Below are 27,915 nucleotides of genomic sequence, written 5' to 3' on the forward strand. Positions count from 1 at the left end.
GCAGCATGTCCTTGCTGCAAAGAAGGCTTACCGCATCCTGGGATGTGTTTAGAGTTGTGCAGCCAGCAGGTCCACGGGGATGAACCATCCGCACCATGCTGAACTTGAACTCAACTGCACCTGGAGTGCTGTGCTCATCTCTCAGCTTCCTGGTGCCATGGAGTCTCTAACTTACTCCAGTGAGTCCAGTGTATGGTCACCAAGATGGCAAAGGGACTAGAAAAAATGTAAAAGATGAGGAAAAACTTGAGTGAATTTTTTTTTTTTGGTCTCTGGAAGCAAACAGAAGAGATTTATACCTTTCTGTAGCTACTTAGTAAAGCGGGTATAGAGAAAATGGAAACCAACCCATCTGAGGGGAGTGCACAGCAACTGGGAAAGAGATGATGGACGTAGTTTGCAAACGGGATTTTCCAATGAGATGCAGAAAGTTTTGGTTGTTTCTTCCCCTCAAACCATGAAGTGATCAAGTATTGGAACAGGATGCCTGATGAGACTGTGGAATCTCTGCCTTTTGAAATATTCACAACTTGACAGGCCTGTGAACCATCTGATCTGTTTGGTCTGGTTTTGACCATGTGCTCTGACTAAAAGACTCTCAGAAGTTCCTACCAAACTAAATTATTCTATGAATACATAATGGCAACTTGCACTCACAACTCATAATTAGCTTCCTGTAAAACAAGGAGTGTTTACTTGGTATAAACAACCACAAGCATTAACACCCAATGAACTAAAATTAATAAGAAATTATAACTTTCCTTACCCCTGATATTTATTTTGCTTGGTTTTGCTTATTATTTAGCACAGGTTTCCACATGACACTCTTCAAAACAGCTGAAGAAACAGAAAAATTTCATGGGAGATTTACTCTGGTTGTACACACCCTAATGTCTTTCACGAGAACTGAATCCTCAGAAAGAAAAACGAACAATTATCTCCTCCAAGCTATCAATGGCATCATAGTATGATTTGCAAAGAAACCCCAAACCCTTACAATTATATTTGTCCACACAAAAGACTTAGTGCTTCATCTCATGAAATAAAAAAACGGCATTGCAGTACCAAAATAAAATGCTGCCTTTTATGTATCTACTGTAACATGCTTTCAATCTGTAGATTCATCAACTGCCAGCACACTAGGGAGTTAAAAAACAAAAAAAAAAAAAAAAACAAAAAAAAAACAAAAATCTACTTTCTGAGCTGGTTGTATCATTAACTTGTGCTTTACTATCATGTACTTAATAAAATAAACCCCCTTCCTAATTCCTAAGATAATCCTGTTTTAAAGAAATGAAGCTATACCATATGTTTGCCTTGCCAGAATATCTAGTTGTGACTTCAGAATTAGGAAAGGTATCTTGCTATATGTTTGGTATAATACATAATCGTACAATAGAATTGAAAATTCTCAAAAATAAACAGCTGCTATAAACATAATTTCCTTCCTCAGACAACGTGCTATATCCATATCAACAAGCTAACTGCACATTAAATAGCTGCATTTTGTCCTTAAAATTGAATATTGTCATTAAAACATTTTACCATGACACCAAATAAAGCACTCAACTTTTAGGGCTTGCTTTTACACTTAAGAAAGGATAAAGCTATCCCTCCTGCACATGTCACCTGCAAACAGAGAACATACGTGGTTATCTTTACAATCAGAAGCTTCTCATACCAGAAGCGGTTCCTCCTTATTTCCATTTTCTTACTCAGGTTTCAGTTAGGGAGGAGAAAGAACTGCTGGAGCAGCTACACTAGGGGCTCACAGCCCCCAGCATGATTCACCACCACTCAACAGCCACTCTGGCCCTCTGATGAGCAAGCAGGTGCTGCCTGCAGACTGGCCCAAGCAGCTGCTTCTCACAGAAACTAATCAGGATCTGGTCTTCAGGCAACAAACACTCAAGCATGCTTGACAATTTTTTTTCCTTATATATAAATGATTTGCAAATAAAACTGGTATTTATTGTGACTGCACAGTCACATTGGTTCAGAGTGAATCTTCCCAGTACTTCAAAATACTTTTTCTCAGTGTGGTGTCCAGGTGTTAGCAGCTGGCAGGACATCATTAAATGCTTCGTGGTTACAGAACTACTAGAAACAACACTGTCACAGTAATACCTTAACCAGGTGCAATGATCAAGCTGCATCAGATCCAATTCCTGAAGCAAGCAGATATACGTATATGGTTCCCTTTAATAAAGGCCTGTAGTTTGAATTATTTTAAATGATTAAAACACCTGACTGATCTAGGTAATTTAGTACTATCAGTTTATTACCACAGCACCTAGATCTCAATGGTAACAGTGAGAGGGGAGTAACACCGCGCAGGGAGAGAAAAGAAGTTTTTCACATCGCCTCATCCCTGCCCTCGGGCCGTATTTTCCTTCAGGAACCGCCCTACGGCCTCAAAACCGTTAAAATTAAAGATTTTGGTTCAAAACGGCTTCACACCCCCCGCCCCCTGCTCCCGCCTCAGCTTCCTCCTCCCCTCTCCCTCAGGGCAGGTCGCCCGCCATTTTCCGCCCCTTCCCGCCTCAGCCCGCTGAGGGCCCCACGGCCCCTCTCGGTCTGTCCGGGCATGAGGGGGCCTTCGGCGGCAGCGCCTGCCGCACTCCGTCGCCTAACCTGATCTTGAGGCCAACCCCTCCAACTTTCTTCACTCCGCTTTCTTCACTCCCACTCTATTTTTTATTGCCAACAAGAGACGGTTTCATCCAGCCTCTCCCTCCCTCTCCAGAAAGGAGAAACGGTGCGAACTGTGCCAGCGGAGGCAGGCAGCGCGTTGGACAGCCACGCAGAGAGCGCTGCCGTGCAACGGCCGCTTGCCGTGGGCGCCAAAATTCAAGCGTCGGTTACACGGCGAGCGGCGCTGGCTGTGAGGAGCGGGGCGGGGCGGGGCGGGATCGGGCTCTGGGGTCTATTTGCAATTATTTCCCCTCCGTCTGAGGTATTAAGTAGCTTTTTTTCCTCGGTCTGAGGTCCTGAGTAGGCTTCTGTGTAAAAATTCATGCTGCTTTTGTTCTAAAGCCGTGTTCTCGTCCCATTTCCGCTGACATTCAGCTGTGCCTGACACAAAATGCGATTTTTTTTTTTAAATTTTTTTCCCTCAAAATAGGTAGTTACAACCAAGAGCCCTTTCTCCGTAGCCCTGGGAGGAGTACCTGGCCCGGTCCCTTGGGAAAATGTACATCAAGTCGATCATACTCGATGGGTTCAAGTCCTATGCGCAGAGGACGGAGATCAACGGATTCGACCCGCTGTTCAACGCCATCACTGGCTTGAACGGCAGCGGCAAGTCCAACATCTTGGACTCCATCTGCTTCCTGCTGGGCATCACCAACCTGTCCCAGGTAAGGAGAATTTAACAGGTATCTTTTGTCAGCAGCGTTTTGTTTTCGTCTCTTGAGTGATCTCTGGTGGAAGACCCGAAGTGGTGCTTCTGTCAGAAAATATTCGGATTCTTCAGTATGCAAAACTGCATTTCTGTCTTTCTTGTTCTTTATATTAAGACCGAATCACAGTTTTATCAATATACCGTGGTAGTGCAAAGTATGCAGCTTAGAACATTAGACTGACGATACCACTTCAGAGGCAGCAGCCTGAGGCTGGAGTTCTTTTCTGACTAAAGGCAAAACTTGCTTATTTGTATTAAATTTCTGCACTTCTCAATCAGATTGCCAAAATTTGACCAGCTGTTTCATCAGAAGAAGCAAAAAGCTGTTTTCTCACAATGACTGCTGTTTAAAAGAAAAGATGTATGCTTGTATTAAACATGTATTATGTAAAAATTGTGTGTGCTGATATCAAATTGAGTCTTTGTTCTCACCTGATATTGTTTTCCCCACTGTAATTCTAGGGCAATTGAATAGACTTCCAAGGAACACTTTCTGTTTCACTTTCTTCTGAACTGCATAGGGAATAAGTATTTTTAAAATACAGATACTAGTGATGAACTAGTCATCTAGCTTTTTATTCTTTTAAACAGCCATCCAATTTTAGTCAGGAATCTCATGCAGGAGCAACTAGCTAACTCACTATAATTTGAATGCTCTGCCTGTGGTTTTACACATTCTGAAATTCTTCACATTTACACACTGAAATTCATTCAAACTTTAAAAAAAATTATTCCACATATTTAGGTGCGAGCTGCCAACTTGCAAGATCTAGTTTATAAAAACGGGCAAGCAGGAGTTAATAAAGCAACTGTGTCTATCACCTTTGATAATTCTGACAAGAAACAGAGTCCACTGGGATTTGAAAGCAATGATGAGATCACCATCACCAGGCAGGTGGGTTCTTAACGTATGTATTTGTGCAGAAATCTGCATACATTTTTACCATGCTCAACAGAGTGACTCTTAAAGGGGAAAAAAACTTTAATTTTTAAAGTCCTTGAGTTTTTGCAAGTGAGGCAATGTTTCTACAGTGTGGTTAGTAACAGACTGTACAAGTGGAACCAGTGTACTAGGTTAGAATTTTAAATTACTTGGGAAATAAGTTTAACGTAATTAAATGTAGTGTATCAATAATGTTTTCTATATAAATAAATGTAGTATATCCATAATGTTTTCTACAGAGTTGCACAGAAACATAATAGCAGTGGTATTATGCTCCTAAAACAAGTTCTGATTTTCTATTTTGTGGCTTTCTTTTCTACTTAATTTCTGAACTGTGTGTTAAATTTTGTCTCCAAGAGCATAAGAACCTTTATAAGAAAACCTGCAGAGTCTGGAAGTCTTCTTGTAAATCTAGAACGAAAATGTTGCCCTCTGTTACTGATCATTTTATGTTAGCACTAAAAAGACATCTGAAATATCTATAAGATCTGTTTTGATGTTCCATATGTGTATGCAAGGCTATATAATATGGGACTTGCTCAGATTTTTGATCCCTTTAAGTCATTAGCTTGTATTCCCACATTCAAGACACTTTTAAATCTTATGAAGTTTCTTCTGCTTCTCTTTCTTGCCTAGGTCATCGTTGGAGGTAAAAATAAGTATCTCATCAATGGCGTGAATGCTACCAACACGTCTGTACAGGATCTCTTCTGTTCTGTTGGACTCAATGTCAATAACCCTCACTTCCTCATTATGCAGGTATTGTGTGCATCTTTCTAAAATCCAAAAAGTATAGAAGTGCCACTAAGTTTGTGGCTGAACAGGTAGTGGAAGAACACTTAATTTCTTAATTAGAGAAAAGCAGCTTGAAGAAGTCAAGTATCTATTATGTAGCTAAGGTTTCCAGCAGAAACATAATTTTCAGTCCTTACTCTTTCTTCTCATATGCCTTATTGCAGGCTTTTTGTAAAACATATACCAATTTTGTTTTCCTTTTTGTCTCTTTAACGGATAAGTTTTTCCTCTATTATTGCATTTAAAAAAAAAGTTTTTTTTCCTGTTTGGTAAATTCTGTGTTAGTCAATTTTTTGTATGAAGTTGATATACCAGTTGAGAAAAGTTGATCAAGTGAAAAGACCCTTACAAACTTCAATACAAGGACTAAATAAATCTTTGAAATATTTGCATGGAATAATAAAACATAGCAGGCTTTACTGTTTTTTAATGGAATTGTCCCAATTTCCTGTTTATTTATTTATTTATTTATTTTTAAAAAGTCAGTATTGTACTTATTCTGCTTCCCCTTGTTATATATGAGCTAAATGACCAAACAGCCAACCTATAATTAAGAAGTTATTTAAGATTTGCAAGTCAGTAAGACTAACGGTACAAAATAAGCACAGTACTGCTTTATATGGATACAAGCAATAATGTGGAAGATGCATCTGGAAGTTAAAAGGGCCATTTCAAGTGTGCTGCATGAAGAATTTACTTATGTATTTCTGTGAACTTTCCAGAATAAAGCAATTGTATAAAACTAGATTATCCTTAGAGGGGAAAAAAAAAAAAGTGTTTGAGCTTGCAGTATAGCATATAAAATTAATGTGTGACTTTTAATTTTATTTTTACTACTATACCATGGTAAACAATCATCATTTTTGATTTATCTTTCTCTAACCAGGGACGAATTACCAAAGTCCTAAATATGAAGCCACCAGAGGTAAGAAAACTGTGTTGTTTTTTTTTTCTGGAATTTTACTGGTTTATTTTGAATGACAAGAATCAGTATTTTGGGGGAAAAACCAACAACAAAAAATGTAGGGATATATGACATTCAACTCAGTTCTGAGTCGAATCTATTTGACGTTATACAAAGAAGTAACGTCAGAATTTTGATGTTTTATTTTAGATTTTGTCTATGGTTGAAGAAGCAGCTGGTACTAGGATGTATGAATGCAAGAAAATATCTGTCCAGAAAACCATAGCGAAGAAGGAAGCCAAACTGAGAGAAATTCAAACGGTACTATATGTTGGAAAGTGTACTTTCTTTTAGTTGTTCAGGATACTGAGTAACTAGCGCAGTGTGTTTTTTAACTCATACAATATTTCATTTCTGTGTGTGGAACTAGCTATTAACACTCAGAGTTTTAAAAATCTGAATACAAATGTTCTGGTTTGTGTTTCAGGTCTTAGATGAAGAGATCACTCCAACTTTAGAGAAACTGAAACAGGTAAGTAATAATTAGAAGAGAGGTAGAGGCCTTGAAGTACTGAATACTTTCAGCTGCTCTGAACTAATGTGTGGTAGCTAAGACTTAACGTGTTTTCAGGCTTTGTAGAATCTTTTAGGAGATATAAAATTTATCTTCTGTCCAAATACAGACAATGTTACATGCAGTACTTGGAAGAAATCCTGAAGGGGAATGTAGGGAGAAAGAATTAAACAAGAGAAGTAATAAAAATAGCAGTTAAGTTTCTATCTTAGTTCTTAAAAATCTTGTGTCAAGTGGAGTTCCTGCTGTAGAATCAGCTACAAGTGTATTTTTGTCTAGGATTTTCTTAAACAGATTTGCAATGTACAATACCGAGTATTTCTTAACATGGAGGGTCCTTCCTCTTATCAACATATAATATCAGTAATGTTAGAAATACTTAGATGTTTTCTATAATGGTCCTACTTAATAACATTTTTCTACCAAATTTTAGTGTTTTTTTCTTCTAATTGGTATCTTTTCTTTTCAGGAACGATTGTGCTATCTAGAGTACCAAAAAGTAATGCAAGAAATGGAGCATTTAAGGCACGTCTGCCTAGCCCATCAGTTTGTTCTGGCTGAAGAGACAAAAGTACGCTCTGCTGTTATGTTAAAGGAAGCACACACAAAGATAGAGAAGGTTCAAGAATCAATGGCTGAGAATGAGAAGAAGCTGAAGGAACTTCAGAAACAAATAGCAGAGTTGGAAGAGGAAAGGAATAAGGTAAGTGAGATGTGCTTGTCTGAAAGTATTAATAGAAGGAATTATATGAGCAGGAAATTATTTTTCTAGATAATATACCCTTTGATTGTTATCTTCCTGTGGTGTTTTATTTAGCTCATACTCTGCTCGTTATCATTCATAGCCACTGTCTAAATGATGTCAATTTAAGATTTTCATGTCTGAAAGGCTTTATTACCAATTGCTGTAAATTAGTAACAACTGAAGAAGATAAGGTTTTCCGTTTGTTCCTGTTGTGCATTCAATAGTAAACTTTGCCAGGATTTTTTTTTTCACTTTTTGTTGGTATCTCAAAAGAAATACACTTCAAACAGGAAACTCGTTCACCAAGTCACCAGTAACCTCAGTTATGGGGGTGGCAAAATTGGTTAGATAGAGGATAGAGCCCACAGGGTGTTTGGATGCCTAAATGCAGCTTTTGTACGGGGGCAGTATCCCATCATAATTAGTGTTGAACTCTAGTGGCTTCAAATCAGATTGGATTTCTGAGGGAACACAAGTTCTAGCCTGTTTGCATTGGAGTCTGTCTGCCTCATTCATCTTCTGTGCATATCTGTGAACAGGTGAAATATTACAGATACTGTATCATTAAATTAAATTTCTGTTGTTTCTGATTGTAGGAAATTGGTGATATGCTCAAGTCACTGGAAGATACTCTTTCAGAACTTCAAAGACTTGAAGCTAAAGCAAGAAGTGCTATTGATCTCAAGAAGCAGAACTTAAAAAGTGAAGAGAATAAGCACAAGGAACTGGTAAAATGCATGCAGGAGGTAAGACCTTTGTACATAATTTTCTTTTTAAGTGCTAGAGTAGTTCAGATTGAGTGGGGACAGCACTATTTTCTTACCTCTCCAAAGCTGATTGGCAAGAAAGTCACCAGGAAGGCAGAAATAAGTAAGGGCATTATTTGATTTACATGGCATAGGTAGTAGGCTCCTATTAAAAACAGATGTGATGATGAAGAAAGTGGAGCTCTCTACTGTTGGCAACTTTCTTTTAATCTCAGGAGGGTATTCCAATTGTTTCAAAAATATTCTGCACTCTGGAGGCCTGGTATTCTTAAAATTAAAGGAAAAAAATTAGTTTCATATTCTTGACATCTAATTATGTCCTCATGAAAGAGGAACACTCAAAGAATAAGGAATACTTTAGGGATGGCTATTTTTTTTTTTGCTAGTTCTTGTGCAGTTGTCATCTCTTCCTGTCTTTCATCTATCTGTAGATCTTCAGTGCACTCACAGGGCAATTACACATTTGAAATATGCAAAGACGGATTGCAAAACCAGAAAATCTGACAAAGGGTTACAGAAATTTAGTTGGTGAAAGTACTCATAGCTATGCATCTGAACACCGTGTAAACATGTATTTGAAGTTAATGGGACTTAGGTTCTCTGTTCCTTTTTTTTTGTTTGTTTCTTTTTCTTTGCTAAAGGATTCTAAAGCATACGCGTCAAAGCAGAAAGAATTAAAGAAGATACAGGAAGGACTAAACGCTTTACAGGAAGAAAGTAAAAAAGACGCAGATGCTGTAGCCGCAGCCCAACAGAATTTCAATGCTGTGTATGCTGGCCTGTCTAAGAATGGTGATGGTGAAGAAGCTACTCTTGCAGACCAGATGATGACCTGCAAAAATGAAATTAGCAAAGCTGTAACAGAAGCTAAACAGGTAAGAGTCAAAGCTTTGCTGACACACTCTTGGAAGGTTTGTGAAGAAGATTTGTAGAATATCTGTGCAAGATATTTTGTAGGTTGGCATAAGTATTAAGGTAACTTTGATTTAAACAGGTTATTTAGAAAGTAATAATCTTGTGCTGATTTAGGGAAAAGCTACAACATGGCCATGAGGAAGTACAGAAACTGGCTTTTGAGACATAAAGCAGGACTCAGATGACTAATAGTATTGAATAGGAAGAAATTAAGACAGCTACCTATGATATATGCTTACACTGTAGGAATTAAATTATTTCTATATCAAAACTAGTGGAATCAAAATAAACGAGTGTGAGTAGATAGTTCAGAAATAACTCCTCAGTTTTCACCTTAGTTACATTGTGTGCCAACAACACAACTGAAACAGATGTCACATCTTTTGTCTTAAGACAGAAAACTTCTGCTGTTGTGGTTCTTATGATGGAATATAAATTCTCCAAGTTAAAAGTGCACCTTCCTTGTCTCATTTAAAAAAAAAAAAAATCTTTCAGAAAAAATAAGGGTGTCTTCCCCCCCACATTATTTTTACCTTTTTTCTTCTCTTTCTTGAACACTTTTCATGTGCTAATATATATTACTGTATCAAAATACTTGGAATAGAATAACTCAGTCGGGAGGAACCTTGAGAGATCATCTAGTCCAACTACCCTGACCACTCCAGGGCTACCAAAAGTTAAAGCATGTTACTGAGGGCAATGTCCCAGTGCCTCTTAAACACTGACAGGCTTGGGGCACCAACCACCTCCAGGAAAGCCTGTTCCAGTGTCTGACCACCCTCATGGTAAATAAATGTTTGCTAATATCTCATCAGAACCTCCCCTGGTGCAGCTTTGTGCTGTTCCCATGCATCCTGTCATTAGTTAACATGGAGAAAAGACTGGGACCTCCCCTCCTAAGTTGCAGTTGCACTGTGGCCAAGAGAGCCACCTAACATCACCTGTCCCACAAGGCACTCACTATTCTAAAACAATGGAGCTAGGAGGGCACCTTTCCTATTTGGCTCACTCCCTACTTGTGACAGGAAGTTATCTTCAATATGCTTTAGGAATTTCTGAGGTTTGCTTGTCATGTCAGTATGCTATTTCCAGTTTATGTTTGGGAAGTTGAAATTGCCCATAAGCACAAGGACCTCTATCTCGCCTGCCCTGCCTATCCCTCCTGAACAGCCAATTGCCCTCCATCCCCACCACTCCAGTCATGGGCCTCGTCCCACCAAGTCTCACTAATACCAATGGTATCACAGCTCTGGGAAAGGACCGAAGCTTCCAGTTCTTCCCGTTTTGTTCCTCACACTGCATGCATTGCTATTTGGGCATTCCAGATGTCCTCCTGAACCCCACAGACCTCCTTGGAGCAGCACAGATTCTCCCGTTATCCCTGCCACCCTCAGACAGTGCCACACCATCCCTTGGCATAACCTCAGTGTTACCTAACAGTATCTCTCTCCCCAGCTGATAATGCTTTAAAGAGGTCTTTTCCAACCTAAATGATTCTGTGATTTTAAGCGATGTCGTTGGCTGGGGAGGCTGACAGGGCTGCTGGTGAGCAGAGCAGGCAGGCCGAGCAGGCCACCTGCTGACTGAGTTCGTTCCCCTTCCTGCACGAACTGCCACACAGACTTTTTTGTCCCTGTTTGCAGTCCTCCTGGTCCGTGGCGCTCCCCAGGCGTGGGTTTATATATGTATTCGTGCCATTTTAAACTGGCCGTGGGGTTGGCTAGCAGCACCAACTCTTGCCTTGCCCTCTCATGACACTGGTCGCCTGCTGGCCAACGCCTTCATACACACTGCTCAAGAGGGTCACAGCCCAAAAACCCACTCAGATACATGATTTGCGCTTTTATTTACAAATCACCAGTGCCTTTAATTTTAAAGGCCGGGGCTGCTATTTGCCATTGTTACAAACAGTGGGAATTTTTAAAGAAAATTAAGGGAGGACTGAAATGGTACTGGTGTCCTATATGCATGCTCAAAGATTCTCCTTAAAGATCTGCTGGTTCCATACTTTCTTATTCCGTATAGGCCCAAATGAAGTTGAAATATACACAGCAGGAATTAAAGACAAAACAAACTGAAGTTAAAAAGATGGATGGGAGCTACAAAAAAGACCAAGAAGCCTTTGAAGCTGTCAAAAAAGCAAAAGAAAACCTAGAGAATCTAATGGAAAAACTGAGCTATAAAGGTTCGTATAGACCTCTTGTGAATTATTTGGGGGGAATCTGGAAAAGAATATAGAAGGAACAGGAAAAAATAAGTATACAGCTTTCATGTGCAAGGCAGCTTGTGTGGTCAAAGCTCAACAGCTCTTGCCTTCCACAGAAAGTAGTTTGAATTAATTTGATATACTGTAGGACAACACTTTTAAAGCTTGAGCTTAAACTTAAAAGGAAAAAAATGACCACTCTCCCTGTTTCTTTCCATTTTTTCCTACATAAAACTTGTCTTATTGTTTCTTATTCCAGGTAACAATTGTCATGGAAGATATGCAAAAGTATAAATTGATATTGCTGAATCAATTTCAACTCACAGTCACGGAAGGACATCAGACTTTTTGCTCTTTGCATGTTTAATCTTGTTAAAGTGCTAATTTGTCTAAGCTGAAAATTTAAAAATAATTTTAAAGGTTATCTATTCTCTATTTATATAAATATTTATATAAGCAGCGCAGCATACCAGTTTTTAAGCTACTTCATTTCTGTGCTCTGAATGTGTCTTGTGTTCAACTCTTAAGATGCAAAACAAGGAGACCTTTTAGAAAAAAAGAAGCAATTGACTCATGACATCGGTCAGCTGAGACAGTTATATGACAGCTTACTAGCAAAGTTTCCTCACCTACACTTTGAATACAAGTAAGATCTCAGTGTTATCCTGAAACGCATTTAAAAGTGGGTTTTGGTGCATTTTATGTATGGTCTTAAGAGAATTATCGATTCCTTAGCTGTTGCCTTTCTTTTACTGTCAGTGAATAATGATTATCTTATCTGATGCAAGTGGAGGGGTGAGTAAAGTCAGGAAATGTTAGCTGAATTAATGGGCAGCAGGGGAGGGGATGCAGTCATTCTTAAAATACAGGCTTATCAAAATCATTTAAAGATAAAAGTTTAGTGACATGGTGTTTGTAAGCCGTAAGTCAAGTTCCGTAGCTGAAACTATAGTATCCAACAGTCTGTAAAATTAATTACCATTAATTTTTAGAGTTCTGAGGACTGTGAATAAACTTGCTCTGTGGAAGTCAATGTTGTGTCTGTCTCCACCAATCAAATATATGTATCCCCAGATTTATTTGCTTATGTAAAAATCACTCTGAACATATTCCTGTAGCTGTGCTAATAATAATAATAGGACCCAGAGTAAAATCAAATGAAAAACCTGTGGACAAATCATACCAAAATCAGGAAGAACATTCTTCTATTGCCTTTGTAACTGACTTTTTGTTGGGAAGTCTCTTGCTGTAAAGTAGTTAGTTTAACCTTTCGCTGGTCATTTTCTATGATTTTGCATTATTTCTTATACCATAGTAAACAGTAAGAGTTTTCAATATAGTTTTTAAAGATATGGGGGAGAGAACAGAACATGTGGTTATCTTAACTATTTGTTTGTTTTTAAGACATCCAGAAAAGAATTGGGATCCAAACCTTGTGAAAGGCCTTGTTGTAACTCTTGTCACCCTGAAAGATGCAGCCACAGCAAAAGCCCTAGAAGTGGTGGGTGGAGGAAAACTCTACCACATTGTTGTGGATACAGAGGTACATATATTACTTTAATACAAAGCGCTGAATACTGAGATTAGGTCATGTGGTTCAAGGGTAGCAAGCGTGGGCATAATGACTGTATGCTTAAGAGGTGGTTTGGACCCGTCTACATGTTCAGATTAATTCAAAAGGATAATGCGTAGTTATTGTCAACAATGTAATCCAATTGCAATGCCATACTATCTTAATTTTCAAATCATTTGTATATTTAGGTATGCTCTGACTTGTAACTCTTCTCATTCTAGGCTACTGGCCAAAAGCTTTTAGAAAAGGGTCAACTAAAGCATCGATACACCATCATTCCACTAAACAAAATTTCGGCCAAGTGTATTGCACAAGAAATTGTCAGTCTGGCCAAAAGCTTGGTAGGTAAATAAATTAACTTCTGTGCTGCCTTTTTTTTATTGCTAAAAATATAGGCTTTGTAATGGCCATACTAAAAAGAATTTCTACAGGGTTTGAGGGTGTCTAATTTTTTTTTCCTTTTGCATAGTTTGAGCTATGCAGTGTTTAAACTGGTTTTATTGGTCTTTTAATTGAAATTATGTTTTAAAATGTAATGATATTTTTGGAAAGTATTTTTATCAAGAGAAGACAAATGAAATTTGAAAATTCTTATATCTTAAGGTATGCTAATTACATTTACTTTTATTTCTAGGTCAGTCATTTTGATGATGTGCATTTAGCCATTTCTTTAATCGGGTATAATTTTGAACTACAGAAGGCAATGGAATATGTCTTTGGAACAACGCTGGTCTGTAAAGGCATGGATAATGCAAAGAAAGTGACATTCGACAGAAGGATATTGAAAAGAAGTGTTACGCTTGAAGGAGATATATTTGATCCCCAGGGCACCCTTAGTGGAGGCAATTACTGTTTTTTTCATATAATATTGTATTCTTGTTGATTTCTTTACTGCTCTGCATAATTTTTTGGAAAAATGAATAGAGATGTTTTTGTTGAGGCTCATGCTGGTAATAATGCTTTTTGAGCAAAGATTTGGTGGTCATACGCTTAAGTAAAATTACTAGTAGACTAGGAAAAAAATGGCAAACTATTTGCATAACTAGCTTTTTATTTTAAATACTTAAACCTTTTTTTAGCTATTGAAACCTCTTGGAAGAGAGTTAGAGAAATGCTATGAATTCAAAAACTTTCTGAGGTAATTCATAATTAATTTGAGGTGATTTCATAAATGATATTTAAAGTTGCTTGATATCACAAAATTCGTTTGTAGTCTCTCCCCATTGAGAGCTGTTGTCGTTAGAGAATAGAAAAACAGGTAGGCTGAAATTACAACAGCTCTGCAACAAAGCGTGACCCAGCATCATAGTCAACATCTAGAATTCACCACTTGCCAGGGCTGAATCTAATTCTAATTGGATTAACTTTGTGTTTTCTTCACTGAATAGGTGCAGGCATGCACACTGTACCAATATTGTCAAAAGTTCAAGAAAAGAGAGAAGCTGAAGTCAGTCTCAAAGGAAAGATGTCTCAGCTTGTCACTATAGAGAAAGAGCTGGCGGGCTTACATAATGTTTCTGAAAAGTAAGGTTTGCCCTATAAAATTGTCTGTTATTTGTCTTACGCGACTATGTATAAATCTAATACAAATAAATGTTTTTTGGAGGGGGTAGGGCCTGTTGCGAATTTAACATGCAGAAAAGAATGATTCTCACCGCCTTCCCCTGCATAATTTAATTTGTAAGTATAGCAGTCAACAGGCAAATTTAGTTTTGGAGAACTCTTTCAAGAAAACTTTATTTGGTGTAATGCAGAAGAAAAAGAAACCATAATATTTTGGCATACAATAATATTTACTTGAGATCACCTGAAGTTTTCCGGAGCTGTCATGAAATGCACTGAAGAATGGTTTCAGTCGTATTTTGTAACTCACATCCAGAATTTCAGTTTGTGATAGCTCTTACTGTTCTCCTAAGGAAGTATAACGGTACTAAAGGGAAATGACTCTCTGAGTTATACTGCTATAAGGATTTAAGTTAAATAATTTTAACTATATTTGAATTTTGAGCTACTTAATTACTGGAGATGCTTTTAAAAGATGGAATATAAAAATACATATTTAGTTAATTCTATAAAAATCCCATAAGAAAGTAGTATTGTGCAATATGCTATCTACCAGCTGCATTTATTTTTCAGATTGTTTTAAGTCATAATAGGTTCTGGAAATATGACCAAAAGAAGGAATGAGTTTTGCATTTAAATATTTTTTTTCTTTGCTGATTCTATCTAGCACCTGTCATACCACTGGCTGGAAAAACATGAGCTCTGAATTGTTTCCAAACTCCATGTGTTGCATTTGTTTGTTTTTAATGTACCTTATCATGGCTACACAAGAATGAATTACATGTATAATAAGTTACCTACAAACTTCACAATTACTTAAAAAGATGTTTATACTTACATGTTTATTTATCTTTATAAAGATATACTGGTGGTATACTTACATATAAATGTAAGTTTATTTGTATTATAGTCATTGTACCTCTCATTGTAACGGGAAGTATAGAAGTATTTATTTCAACTTCGAAGCTGATAGTGCTAGGTACCCCTCCTTTTAGCAGCATATCATGTCTGTCTTCAAAGGTACCAGCAACTGAAGCAGGAGTGGGAAATGAAATCTGAAGAGGCAGAGCTACTGCAAATGAAGCTTCAGCAAAGTGCTTATCACAAGCAAGAGGAAGAGCTGCTTGCTCTGAAAAAAACCATTGGTAAGACAAATATATTTTTAATCTTGTAACTGAACACTAATTGCTGAGAATGAGATGGTTGTTTGGCTGCTTAAGTAGCAGAATCTTTGCTTAAGGGAAAAAAATAGCTTTGAAAATTAGCTTTATACTTTTGGAGTATATAACAGATAAAGAATCACAGCTGACAAGCATAGGTGGGATTGGGACAAGATTTCTTCAGGTAAGCTTTGTAGTAAAGCTTATATCCTTATTAGGGGTTTTATATTCTTTAAAATAAAAAGAAAAATGACTTTGCAGGGACATTTTTAATGGATTTAATTCCATATTACAGTAATTTTGTGGCTTTTTTTCCAAGCCATCTGTTTCAGTGCACATTTAAGGTTAGCAAAATAAACAGTTTGAATGACAGGAAAGCAGTGGAAAGAAGTACTGTTGATATTTCTAAGGTAAAATGTAAAAGGAATCAAGTAAAGAAAAAAATGGACAGAAATGATAACGTGGACATAGTACACTATGGATGAGGTAACTTGTTGGGTAGCTGTTTAAGAACTTGCTTGTTCAACAGATTTGGCATATATTTGCCCCTGTTTTCTTTTTAACAAACGTTTTTCTGTTTGGTGTCTTAAAGGAATCACTGAAATAGCTGACTTCAGTAACTAGTAAATGTACAGCTGTTTTTTCTAGTAGAGGCAAAGATACCCTTATTTCTGTTGGTGGTCAGGGTTTCAGCTTAACGATAAGAACACTGTTCAATCTTGGTACTATATTTCTTGATTCAGCGGAGTGTGAAGAGATGTTAAAGAAAACTGAAGAGAGTCAAAAGAAAGCAGAAGAAAAATACAAGGTATTGGAGAATAAATTGAAAAATGCAGAAGCAGAACGTGAAAAAGAACTAAAGAACGTCCAGCAGAAGCTAGATGACAGCAAGAAAAAGGCTGATGATTCAAGCAAAAAAACAAAAGAAAAGCAGCAGGTAAAACTTATTTTTGTTATCATAAAATCATTTATGATGAAAGAGTTGTTGGCGGCCCAAAGGTTGTTGGTAATTTTCTCAATGTCAATAGAGATTCTAGTACTCAGAAACTTTGATTCTCCTAAAATTTTATTCCTGCCAGCTTCAAAACTTAATATACTACTTTGTAGTCACTAACATGTAGAAATTGCTGATGCTTCTTTTGCAACACTGTCCCCTTGCTGAAGAACAATTGTTCTATTATCTTCTCCCTCATTTAATACATCGAACTGAATGTTAATTCTTTCCACTTAAGCATACCTTAATACATCTGAAAACATCTGTCTAGGAAGTTGAAGCATTGCTTCTGGAACTTGAAGAGCTAAAACGTGAAGAGGCCACCTTTAAGCAACAAATTGAGGCTGCAGAGAAAACCATCAAATCCTACCAGGAGGAAGTTAACGCTATGGAAGCTGAGGCATCCAAGTCCAAGGTAAAAGTGAATACCGAGTCTCATTACCAGTTTTCAAGTTACTGGAGATATGATCCCCTAAAGCTTAAATTGTACAGTGTTTTTTTTTTGTTGTTGTTGTTTGGATTTTCTTGCCATCACTCATTTATGTTTAGCCTAGGTAGTTATTTTTTTGGCTGTATTGCCATGTGTTAATTTTTTCCTCTACTTTGCTGTGTCCTTCTCTTCTAATGACTGGCTAACATCTCCTTTTATAAGAAGTTAATGTTTATAGGAAGCTGTCTGAATGTCTTTTCAGGAATCTGTAGAGAAAGTCCAGAAGGAATTGGCCAAGCAGAAAGAAGTCATTTCAGTACAGAATGAAAAGATTGAAGCCAAATCTGAGGAGGCAGTAAAATACAAAGAACAAACTAATGAATTGCAGCTTAATGTTAAAGCGTTAGAGCACAGCATCAGCAAGCATCAACAAGAGGCTGCTGATGCCACTGCCAAGGTAAGGTATTTCAGAACCATGCTTTTCCTTGCATCTAGTGACCAAGAGTGGTTATTTTCCTTGCCACATGAAAAGGAAATAGCCTTTCTTCATGATGAGCACTGTTGTATTTGCGGCTCTTAATGTGAAAAGTTTTGTCTCAAGGAGGAGAAGAAAGTAAAAATTGTAGCATAGCTTATCAGCAAGGATTCATAGAAACTAGATCACAGAGAAGGTGATCAATGAAAAGAACATTCTGATCTTAGGAACAAATTGTGTAACCAGTTAAAGAAATTGATCCAGGTACTTAGTGACTATGGCTTAGTCCAGATACAGAAAAAAAAACATGTTCCAAGTAACATGTGAAAAGCGTATATAAAAGCACCTTCAAAATCTTGGTTTGTCATAGAAATCACATGAGGCTATCCACCTATGTTGTGTTGGATAGAATAATCAATGCTTTCGAGTAATTTTAGGATGGTGGTAGTTTTTCTTGTTTGTTTGTTTTGTTTTTATTTTAATTTGGGATTAAAAAAAATAGCCTCAACATGTTATCTTGTATACAGGTAAACAAAATGTTGAAGCAGTATGAGTGGATAGCTTCTGAGAAACATCTTTTTGGTCAGCCAAACACAAACTATGACTTTAAAGCCAACGATCCTAACGAAGCAAGAGAGAAGCTGCAGAACCTCCAGGCAAAAAACCAGCAGCTGGAGAAGAATGTGAACGTGACAGCTATGAATATGCTTTCTGAGGCAGAAGAAAGGGTAAGCATTCTGTATATTAACCTTTAAAGATTGGGCAGGTTGGGTATATCACATTGTGGGTAATGTAGCTTTATATTTTCATATACTATATTTCTGAATACACCAAAAATAAAGCTAGGTTTCATGAGTTAGCAGAGAACCTTCGTTAGATCTTTGATACGTACTTTATATTTTTGAACTATTTGATAGTGCAGCCGTAAGCCAGGTCATGGATTATCTTGATTTAGAATAGTCAAAAGAATAATTCCTCCACAACACAGTCCATTCTAAGTTGCCATTAGGCAAGCTTTGGTGATACCTCTTACAGCATCTGAGATATACATACTTCATCAAAAGCTGCAGATCAAAAACCTTCTCATCTTAAAGAAGATAGCTTAAAGATGTTCCAGAGTTGTCTTAAATTCACCTGTATCTTGAGGTTATTCCAGTTTTGTCTCAAAACCATCCACTGGCTGACTCACTGAACTTCTAATACTGTTCCTTGATTAGAATAGGTCTGTTTTTCCTATCTGCATACTTTTGCCTAGAAAGGCAAATGAAGCATGATTAACTTGAAAACAAAGCACAAATTCTTGATTAACGTTGGTTTTCCCCTTTGCTGACTGTTGAAAATTCTAATGCTTTAATTTGTGAATAATATCCTAAAACGTAAGTCCCACATACAGCTAAATAAATGCTGTGGATTTCAATCTTGTGGATAATTGCTGTTTCACAGTTAGTTTTACTGTTTGTTTTTTTTTGAAAGATTGTGCTCAAATTCATTTTATGCCAAAGTTCATTGAAATCAATCTTCTCTTCTTGTTGCATAAGTACAACGACTTGATGAAGAAAAAAAGAATTGTAGAGAATGACAAGAAAAAAATTCTTGCGGCTATTGAAGAGCTTGACCAGAAGAAAAATGAAGCTTTACAGATTGCTTGGCAAAAGGTATGTCACTTGAAAAGCAATTTTCACATTTTAGCACGTATTTTTTCTTCAGAATCAGATTCATCTTAGATTACTCTTGCATGTTTCCATGAAAAAAATCTTTCCAGAACTAATCTCTGTTACCTAGTATTTAAATTACAAAGCAGCCACTTCCGTTTCTCCTGTTTCATCTCGCTTTTGAGGATAAAACATGAATTCTCTGAAAATTGTGGAGATACACTCAAAACTGCAAACTACTTTACCATTCTCTTTTGGTGCCCACAAAAATAAAATGAAAGTTAAGCTACTTGCATCCTGAAGCCATTGCCTTTTACATAGACCGTATCTGTGAAATCATAAAATGGTTTGGGTTGGAAGGGACCTTAAAGATCACCCAGTTCCAACCCCCTGCCATGGGCAGGGACCCCTCCCACCAGACCAGGTTGCCCAAAGCCCCATCCAGCCTGGCCTTGAGCACCTCCAGGGATGGGGCAGCCACAGTTTAAAACCATTCTACTGTGTCCTGTCACTACAATCTCTGATAAAGAGTCCCTCTCCGGCTTTCTTGTAGTACCCCTTTAGGTACTGAAAAGAATTTCTCTCTAGATGTTTGACCAGAATTAAAATAATTCTGGCTCTGTGGAACAGCCCCGTACAAAGTGGTGCTGTGGACCTCGACTACTGTTCCTGTCCCTGACTGGCTAGGTAATACTGGAAGGTAGAAACAGTTGATTTAGGTTTCTGTTTTGTAAGTACTCTGCTTTCTTTCTAGTTCTCTCATGTCATGAACTATAAAAAGAAAAGGTGTAAATTTTCCTTTTCCCTTCCTACCTGTAAAGCTCTTGACACTTTTTTTTTTTTTTTGCTGTACCTGGAGAATTTGTACTTCTTGGCCTTTCAGAAGATTGGTTATACCTAGTCAAATAACATAATATGCTCACAAATTAACTATTGGCTTTAATTATTACTGCCCATACTCAAGATACCACTTTACTTTTTTATTGCAAAATCTTGGTTGACAAAAAGTTGTTAATTATGTTTAAAAGCATCATGGCTGGTGGAACAAGTGTATTCTCAGATGCTTTCCTTGACCTGAGAGCTTTTATTCTAGGCTTACAATTGCATCCTACTCAATATGCGGACATTTTTTAAGTAGTCCTGGAGGAAGTAGAGTGGCGAGGATGCCCACGTGTGCCTCTTATGAGGTGCTTACACTTTTAATAGTCCTTTAATCAGGACTTTAATGGACCCTTGATAAATCTGGTAAAAAAGGGAAAAAAAAAGAAAAAAGAAAAAGATGTAAATCTGAGGCAGGGCATAACCATTTTCCTGGCTGACAGCACATGACAGAAATACTGGAGGACTGTTTTGATGATTCTAAAATGCTCAGTCTAAGATGTCCTATATACCTTCCTACGTCTTGCTTCATTTTCAGTACAGCAGAAATAAAAGATGCTATACTAATATTTTCTCACCATATGTTCTAAACTTAAGGCACGAGAATTCACTGCTAAGTTTCTGTAGCAGTTTGCGCTTTTGATTCAAAGCTTGTTCATACATCTTTCATGGTCTTCTAGGTGAACAAAGACTTTGGTTCAATCTTCTCAATGCTTCTACCAGGAGCTAAAGCGATGTTAACAGCCTCTAAAAATGGAAATGTCTTGGATGGTCTGGAGTTCAGAGTTGCCTTAGGAAATACCTGGAAGGAAAACTTAATAGAACTTAGTGGAGGCCAAAGGTTAGTAAATTTTGTGGGTGTTTTGAGATTTGTTTTATTCCATTGTAGTTGCGCATATAGTTGATATGTCTAGCCAATTAGTGTTCAGAACTAATGTAAGAAATTAATCTTTTCCCCGGTCAAGTCAAGGGCTCTGTCTTCTTCCGTCCTGGCTTCATATTCGAAGTACTTTAAATTCAGTTCAGCTCAAGAAGGAACCTGACTTAAACGAATGCAGTGCTTGGCATGTAATAGCAAAATTTTACTCTGTGGAGAAGTGGACAAAACGACCAAAATGAAAATGAGTCATGCAAAAACTGCAGTAACTAGGTAATAGTGATGTACAGTCGACACTAAGTACTCCAGTCTTTGAGTTGTAACCTCAAAAATCAGCATAGACAAGTTCTGCCCTGGATTCAAAGCGGTGTCATGGTGACAAAGTTTTCTTCTCTAGTGATCTGCTGGTGTGTTGGGCATGTGCTTCTTTGCAACTTCTGAGGAGAAATCTACCAAGTTAAAAAACAGAAACAGAATTTAGGGAGAGGTGCAATAGAGGCATAGGACTTCTTGAAGGATAGAGAAAAATCCAGAGCTGTTCAAGAATTGCAAGTTGAAAAACAGCATTGCAAAACTCAGAATTGAGAATAGCTAAAGCAACAGCATCTTAAAATAGTAGTTCATTTGGGAGGGACCTACAAAAATCATCAAGCCTAACTGCCTTACCACTTCATGCTAACCAAACCAAAAGCATGTTATTGAGGGCATTGTCCAACTGCCTCTTGAACACTGACAGTCTTGGGGCATTAGCCACCTCTTTTGGAAGCCTGCTACAGCATTTGAGCACCCTCAGTTGTGGTTTAACCCCGGGCGGCTGATGAGCACCACACAGCATCTCACTCATTCTCCTCAGGTGGGATAGGGGAGAGAATCAGAAAGGGAAAAGCACGAGAGCTTACTAGTTGAGACAAGGGCAGTTCGATGGGTACAGCAGAAGTTGTGTGTGCAAGCAAAACAAAGCGGGGGCTTCATACGCTGGTTCTCATTGGCAGGAAAGCAGTGCTCATCACATCTAACAGTTTCTTGGGACAACAGATGCTGCCACTCTGAACATCCCTCCCCTTCCTCCTCCTTTACTCCAGCTTTTAGTGCTGAGCATGGCATCATAGAGCATGGAATGTCTTTTTGGTCAGTCTGGATCAACTGTTCTTGTTCCATCCCCTCTTGGCTCCTTGTGCACCCCCAGCCTCCTCGCTGGCAGGGCAACACGAGAAGCTGGAAAGTTGTTGGCTCTGTGTAAGCACTGCTCAGCAGCAACCAAATTCATCAGTGTGTTATCACCACTATTTACATAAAAAAAATCCAGAACACAGCATCCTGTGAGCCTCGGTGAAGAAAATTACCTCTATGACAACAGTAATTAATTTTTTTCTTAATTTTCCTATTTTTTTTACCTTCCCTGGCACAGCTGTGTGCAGTTTCTGCATGTCCTGTTATCAGTGACAGGGAGCTAAGATCAGTACCTCCATCTCCATTTCACCTCCTCAGGAAGTTGTAGAGAGAAATGAGGTGGCCTCTCAGCCTTCTCTTTTTAAACTAGACAACAACAGTATCCTTAGCCTCTCCTTGTAGTACATGCTGGCCAGCCCTTTTGCCAGTTTTGTTGCCCTGCTCTGGGTGCATTCATAGAATCACAGAATATCCTGATTTGGAAGGGACTCACACCAATCATCGAGTCCCCAACTCCTGGCTCCACACAGGACAACCCCAAAATCTGACCCAGATGTCTGACAGCGCTGTTCAAACACCTCTTGATCTCTGGCAGCTCGGTGTCGCGCCCACTGCCCTGGGGAGCCTGTCCCAGTGCCCGAGCACCCTCTGGGCGCAGAACCTTTCCCTCACGCCCAGCCTGACCCTCCCCTGTCCCAGCTCCATGCCGTTCCCTCGGGTCCTGTCGCTGTCCCCAGAGAGCAGAGCTCAGCGCCTGCCCCTCCGCTCCCCTCGTGAGGGAGCTGCAGGCCACCATGAGGCCTCCCCTCGGCCTGCTCTGCTCTGGGCTGAACGAACCCAGGGACCTCAGCCGCTGTACGTACGTCTGCCACTCCAGACTCCTTCACCATCTTTGTAGCGCTTCTTAGGAAGCTGTCTAATGGTTTCATGTCCTTTTTGTTCTGTGGTGCCCAGAACTGCCCGCAGCACTCGAGGTGAGGCCGCACCAGCGCAGAGCAGAGCGGGACAATCCCTTCCCTTGACCAGCTGGCAGTGCTGGGCCTGATGCAGCCCAGGGTGCGGTTGGCCCTCCTGGCTGCCAGGGCACACTGCTGGCTCGGGTTCAGCTTGCTGTCAACCCAAACCCCCAGATGCCTTTACGTGGGGCTGCTGTCCAGCGTCTCATCCCCCAGTCTGTCTGTGTATTCAGTGTTGCCCTGTCCCAGGTGCAGAATCCAGCTCTTGCTGTTGTAAAACTTCGTATTGTTGGTGATTGCCCAGCTCTACAATCTGTCACAGTCTCTCTGCAAGGCATCTTACAGAGGGAGTCAGCAAGCTCAAGCACAAACGGAAGCTTACAGAGGGTGGAAGCAGGGATGGGTAACCTGGGAGGAATACAGAGATACTGTCTGAGCAGCCAGGGATCAAGTTAGGAAGGCTAAAGCCCAGATAGAATTGAATATGGCCAGGCATGTCAAAGGACAATTAGAATGGTTTTTATAATTACAACGGTGAAAAAAGGAAGACTAGGGAAAATATGGGCCCTCTCCACCAGGAAACAGTAGTCCTGGTTACTTGGGATATGGAGACAGGTACTCAAAGACTGTTTTTGCCTTGGTCTTCACCAGCAAGTGTTCTAGCTGCACTGCCCAAGTCGCAGAAGGCAAAGGCAGAGACTGGGAGAATGAAGAACTGCTTGCTGTAGGAGATAGATCTGAGACCATCTAAGGAACGTGACTGTGCACAGATCCATGGGACCTGATGAGATACATCTGTGGGTCCTGAGGGAACTGGCAGATGTAGTTGATAAGCCACTGTCCATCATATTTGAGAAGCTGTAGCAGTCCAGTGAAGTTCCCACTGGCTGGCAGAGGGGAAACATGGTTAAAAAGGGAGAAAAGGAAGACCCAGGGAACTGCAGGCCAGTCAGTCTCACCTCTGTGCCTGGCAGGGTCATGGAGCAGATCCTCCTAGAAACTGGCACATGGAAAATAAGGAGGTGATTGGGGACAGCCAACACGGCTTCACTAAGCGCAGATAGTGCCTGGCAAATCTGGTGGCCTTCCACATTGGGGTTACAGCATTGGTGGGTAGGGGAAGAGCAACTGATGTCATCTACCTGGACTGTGCAAAGCATTTGACTCTGTCCCCCATGATATCCTTGTCTCTAAACTGGAGAGACATGGTTGTGATGGATGGACCACTCGGTGATAAGGAATTGTCAGAATTGTTGCAATCAAAATGTTGCGGTCAGTGGCTCAATGTCCAGCTGGAGATCAGTGACCAGTAATGTTCCTCTGGGGTCAGTACTGGGACCAGTGCTGTTTAACATCTTTGTCTGTGACACAGACGGTGGGATCGACGGCAGCTTCAGTGAGTTTGCTGATGCCACCGAGCCGTGTGGTGCAGCCGACGCGCAGGAGGGAAGGGCTGCCATCCAGAGGGACCTGGGCAGGCCTGAGGTGGGCCTGTGCGTACCTCATGCGGTTCAAGAAGGCTAAGTGCAAGGTGCTGCATCTGGGCCGGGGCAATCCCAAGCACAAACACACTAAATGACCTGTAAGGTCTCTTCCAACCCAACCCATTTTATGCTTCCATGAACACTCCCTCCTAATTTAGTATCACCTGCAAACTTTGCATGCATTCAAGTCCTGCATCCAGCTGATCTACAGAAACATCGAAGAGACGTGGCCCCAGGCTGGAGCTCTGGGGAAACCCAGTTGTGACTGGCTGTCAGCCTGGTGTAACCCCATTTATATAACCCTTTGAAAAGGCTTCAGCTGTCTTAGCGTCCTTTGTGTGCTGTGTAGCCCAGAGCTGCACACAATAAAAAAAGCTGCACAGATGCCAGCTGCGGTGGGGTCACCTCCTCCTCTGGCTGTGCTGTGCTCAGTGTACCCCGCCAGCATTTTGGGGTGCACAATGCTGGTGCTGAGCCTGGTGGCACCGGCACCCCCAGGTCCCTCCCTGCAGGGCTGCTCCCCAGCCTCATCTCCCAGCCCTGCCTGTCCTGGGGCAGCACCCAGCACCTACCGTGTGGAACTTGGTGCTGCTGCAAATCCCCCAGAGCTCTGCAAGGAGATCATGGACTGATAATAGGCTGTCCCGAGTTGGGAGGGACCCTTGAGGACCATCGCATCCAACTCCTGGCTCTGCACCCTGTCCCTTCATGAACCCATGCAGACTACGCCTGATAACTGCTTTGTTCTTCAAAGGCCTTTCAATAGCACACAGGAGAATCATCTCTAACTACAGGGGTCTGTAGTTTCCTGGGTCCTTTGTGCCCTTTTTGTGGACAGGCGTTACACGGGTTACCTTCAGTCAGCCGGGACCTCCCCAGACTCCCAGGACCTCGAGTAACCTGTGGAGAGGGGTCCGGCTGTAGCATCTGCCAACTCCTCCAGCACCACGGGGTGAATCCCATCAAGCCCCGTGGACTTAGGGACATCGAGCCAATACAGCTGTTCCCTTCGGATTTTGGTGACCACAGATGGAAAGTCGCTGCTCGCCCAGTCATGATCCTCCAAGTCAGGGGGCCAGGCAGAAGTTGTGGCAGAAACTGTTACTCTGGCTCTCCAGAACTTAACGCCTGAATCTGCTTTTGAGAGAGCATTTCATTACTACCAAACAATCGTGTCAATAAGTGAAAGGTGTCTCTCAAACGGGCATAAAACATATCGTCCTTGTTCTCTGTATTAGATCCCTGGTGGCCTTGTCCTTCATCTTAGCCATGCTTCTTTTCAAACCTGCCCCAATTTACATCTTGGATGAAGTGGATGCAGCGCTTGATCTCTCTCATACCCAGAATATTGGACAGATGCTCAGTACGCATTTCCAACACTCCCAGGTATGACCGTGACACTAATTTAGTCACTTTCTTATTTTCAGAGGTAATCTGCTCCTACAAATTCTCAACTTCTTTATGCCAGTGTTGTTGTTTTATTGCTAAGTCATTTTAGCTGGATGTGACCCTTATGATGTGGCAACTGAAACGTCTAAGCATTACTTCTTCTAAGCATTACCTTTTAACATAAGCAATTGTTGCAGTGGCGAAAAAAAAGTGGGCAGTAATAGGGAAGAGCATCTGTGGTATGATCAGTTTGAGGCATGACCCATGTCATTTTTTTTTTTTTTGCTAGAGTTCTTTAACCTGAACTTAAAAGTATTTCATTTTTTGGCCCTGGCATTACTGGAAAGACTCGTTGGATCACTGTGGCCTGCATATGTAAAAATTAGCTGTAGAATTGAAGAAACTCCTCTGACTGAGAAGTGTTATCTATTTGGTGGTAGATACGACCTTTCTAAATTAGATAGAGAAGAGGGGATCATTCGTTACCAGTACTGTAAAATAATTTGAGTTATATCTTTACCTTATAAAGGACCCTGCATTTTTGCAACATGGCAACATTTTTCCAATGGTCGATGCACCACGAAGGGTCGTATTGCATTGTGCTGGTACTGACATCACGGGCTGAAGAGACCAAGCACTGGGGTTGACCACAGCCACAGCTCGTAGCTACAGAAAATGTCCGACCTGTGGGTGTTTGTTAACCTGCGTCGCACATTCTGTTGGGCTTCAGTTATGTTTAGATTTACTTTTTTAAGAATTAGTACTAAGATATTATCCAAGCAAAGTAAAGGAAATTTTTTTTTTGCACCATTTTCTAATATATATTTTTTTAACTCTTTATTTGGATAGGAGCATTTATTTTAAGCTTTCTGTTTTGTTTTAGTTTATTGTGGTGTCCTTGAAGGATGGAATGTTTAACAACGCCAATGTCCTCTACAAGACCAAGTTTATTGATGGTGTATCCACAGTTGCAAGATACAGCCAGCTGCAGAACAGAAATGGATTTGCACACAAAGCCAATAGGACTTTAACAAACGAGAAGCAGGTGAACGAGGAAAGCGAGTGACACACCAGCTGCAGTAATGGCTGCTCAGGTGTTGTGTGTCCCTGGTCTACAGAAAGACCTAAAACAGCTGTTGTAAACTTGCTAATTTTAACGTTTTTAACCTTGATTCTTTTAAAAGTTAATGCTCTCAGCTTTTAACAATTTAAATTCATAGGAGACAACTGCCTGTACTTTTAGCTAAGCTGCTTTTAATTCTTTTGGTATCCCATAGACAATTCCAGTCCTCACTCTTCAAGCATGTACAAATAAATGTATGTAAGCAGTAGCTTGCTTTGTAAGCTGAACAGGAGCGACTGGAGGCTTTGCGTTAGGAAGGTGTGATGCAGCTTGCAGTGTTCATGACGTTCAGAAAACCCGTTGCAAATTAAATGCTGTTTTTATTTTCTGTTGTTAAATGCCCAAGGAAAGCGATGTACTAATACTTACGCAACTGTAATGGTTTTTAAGAAGCAAGGGCAGGAACAATTTTAACTGCCAAGTTGTTTTTATAATTCGCTGTACTGATTTATTTAATCAATAAATGTTTTCAAGTAACTGAACAAGTATCTGTGTTCCTTGTGTACACAGAGCAAACTTAGAATTAAACCCTCTAACATGGTACTTTTCATCCTTGATGGTACACCAGCAGTGCTTTGTTTTATACAGAGACTTAAATCTGTCACTATTTGGATAAACTTGTCACCTGCCTGCATCTTTAGCAGCCCCATATTCGGTTGTACTTCTGAAAATAAACTACCATGTTATTACCTTTTGTTTTGTTTGTTTTCTCTAAACTTCTATTTCATTTTTGCTCCTCAGGCATTGGTCATTAGTCTCAGTGAGGCTACTGGACTTTGCAAATGCCCCGTTTCATCCCAGAAGCTGATGCAAGGAGGGAACACCACAAACTGTTTCCGAAAGTGGTTGGGGGGTGGTGTCACCACAGGCTGCCTGTTCTCTAGTCAAATGAAATCCAACAGCTGGGCCCCAAAGCACAAAGGGGGATAGCTACGGCT

At 39.9% G+C, this 27,915-nt stretch overlaps 1 protein-coding gene across 2 annotated transcripts; it reads left to right on the forward strand.

Annotated features, from left to right (window-relative positions):
* Window positions 1–273: 273 nt before the first annotated feature.
* SMC2 (structural maintenance of chromosomes 2) lies at window positions 274–27,666 on the forward strand. Of its 2 annotated transcripts, none has more exons than XM_040541994.1 (25): window positions 274–2,763; window positions 3,123–3,359; window positions 4,149–4,298; window positions 4,983–5,105; window positions 6,028–6,066; window positions 6,256–6,366; window positions 6,533–6,577; window positions 7,089–7,322; window positions 7,961–8,110; window positions 8,773–9,006; window positions 11,072–11,231; window positions 11,781–11,898; window positions 12,657–12,795; window positions 13,047–13,166; window positions 13,460–13,667; window positions 14,214–14,349; window positions 15,409–15,533; window positions 16,292–16,485; window positions 16,814–16,957; window positions 17,235–17,429; window positions 17,975–18,175; window positions 18,986–19,102; window positions 20,659–20,819; window positions 25,704–25,851; window positions 26,738–27,666. In XM_040541994.1, the coding sequence occupies exons 2-25, from the start codon at window positions 3,192–3,194 to the stop codon at window positions 26,918–26,920; spliced, it is 3,603 nt and encodes a 1,200-aa protein (XP_040397928.1). In that variant the 5' UTR covers window positions 274–2,763; window positions 3,123–3,191; the 3' UTR covers window positions 26,921–27,666. The 2 variants fall into 2 exon arrangements, with proteins under 2 accessions (XP_040397928.1, XP_040397927.1); XM_040541993.1 differs by lacking the exon at window positions 274–2,763 and adding an exon at window positions 2,786–2,884 and having other exon boundaries at window positions 3,125–3,359.
* The last annotated feature ends 249 nt before the right edge of the window (window positions 27,667–27,915 follow it).

This window comes from Cygnus olor, chromosome Z, assembly GCF_009769625.2.
Source record: "Cygnus olor isolate bCygOlo1 chromosome Z, bCygOlo1.pri.v2, whole genome shotgun sequence".
NCBI classification, from domain to species: domain Eukaryota; kingdom Metazoa; phylum Chordata; class Aves; order Anseriformes; family Anatidae; genus Cygnus; species Cygnus olor.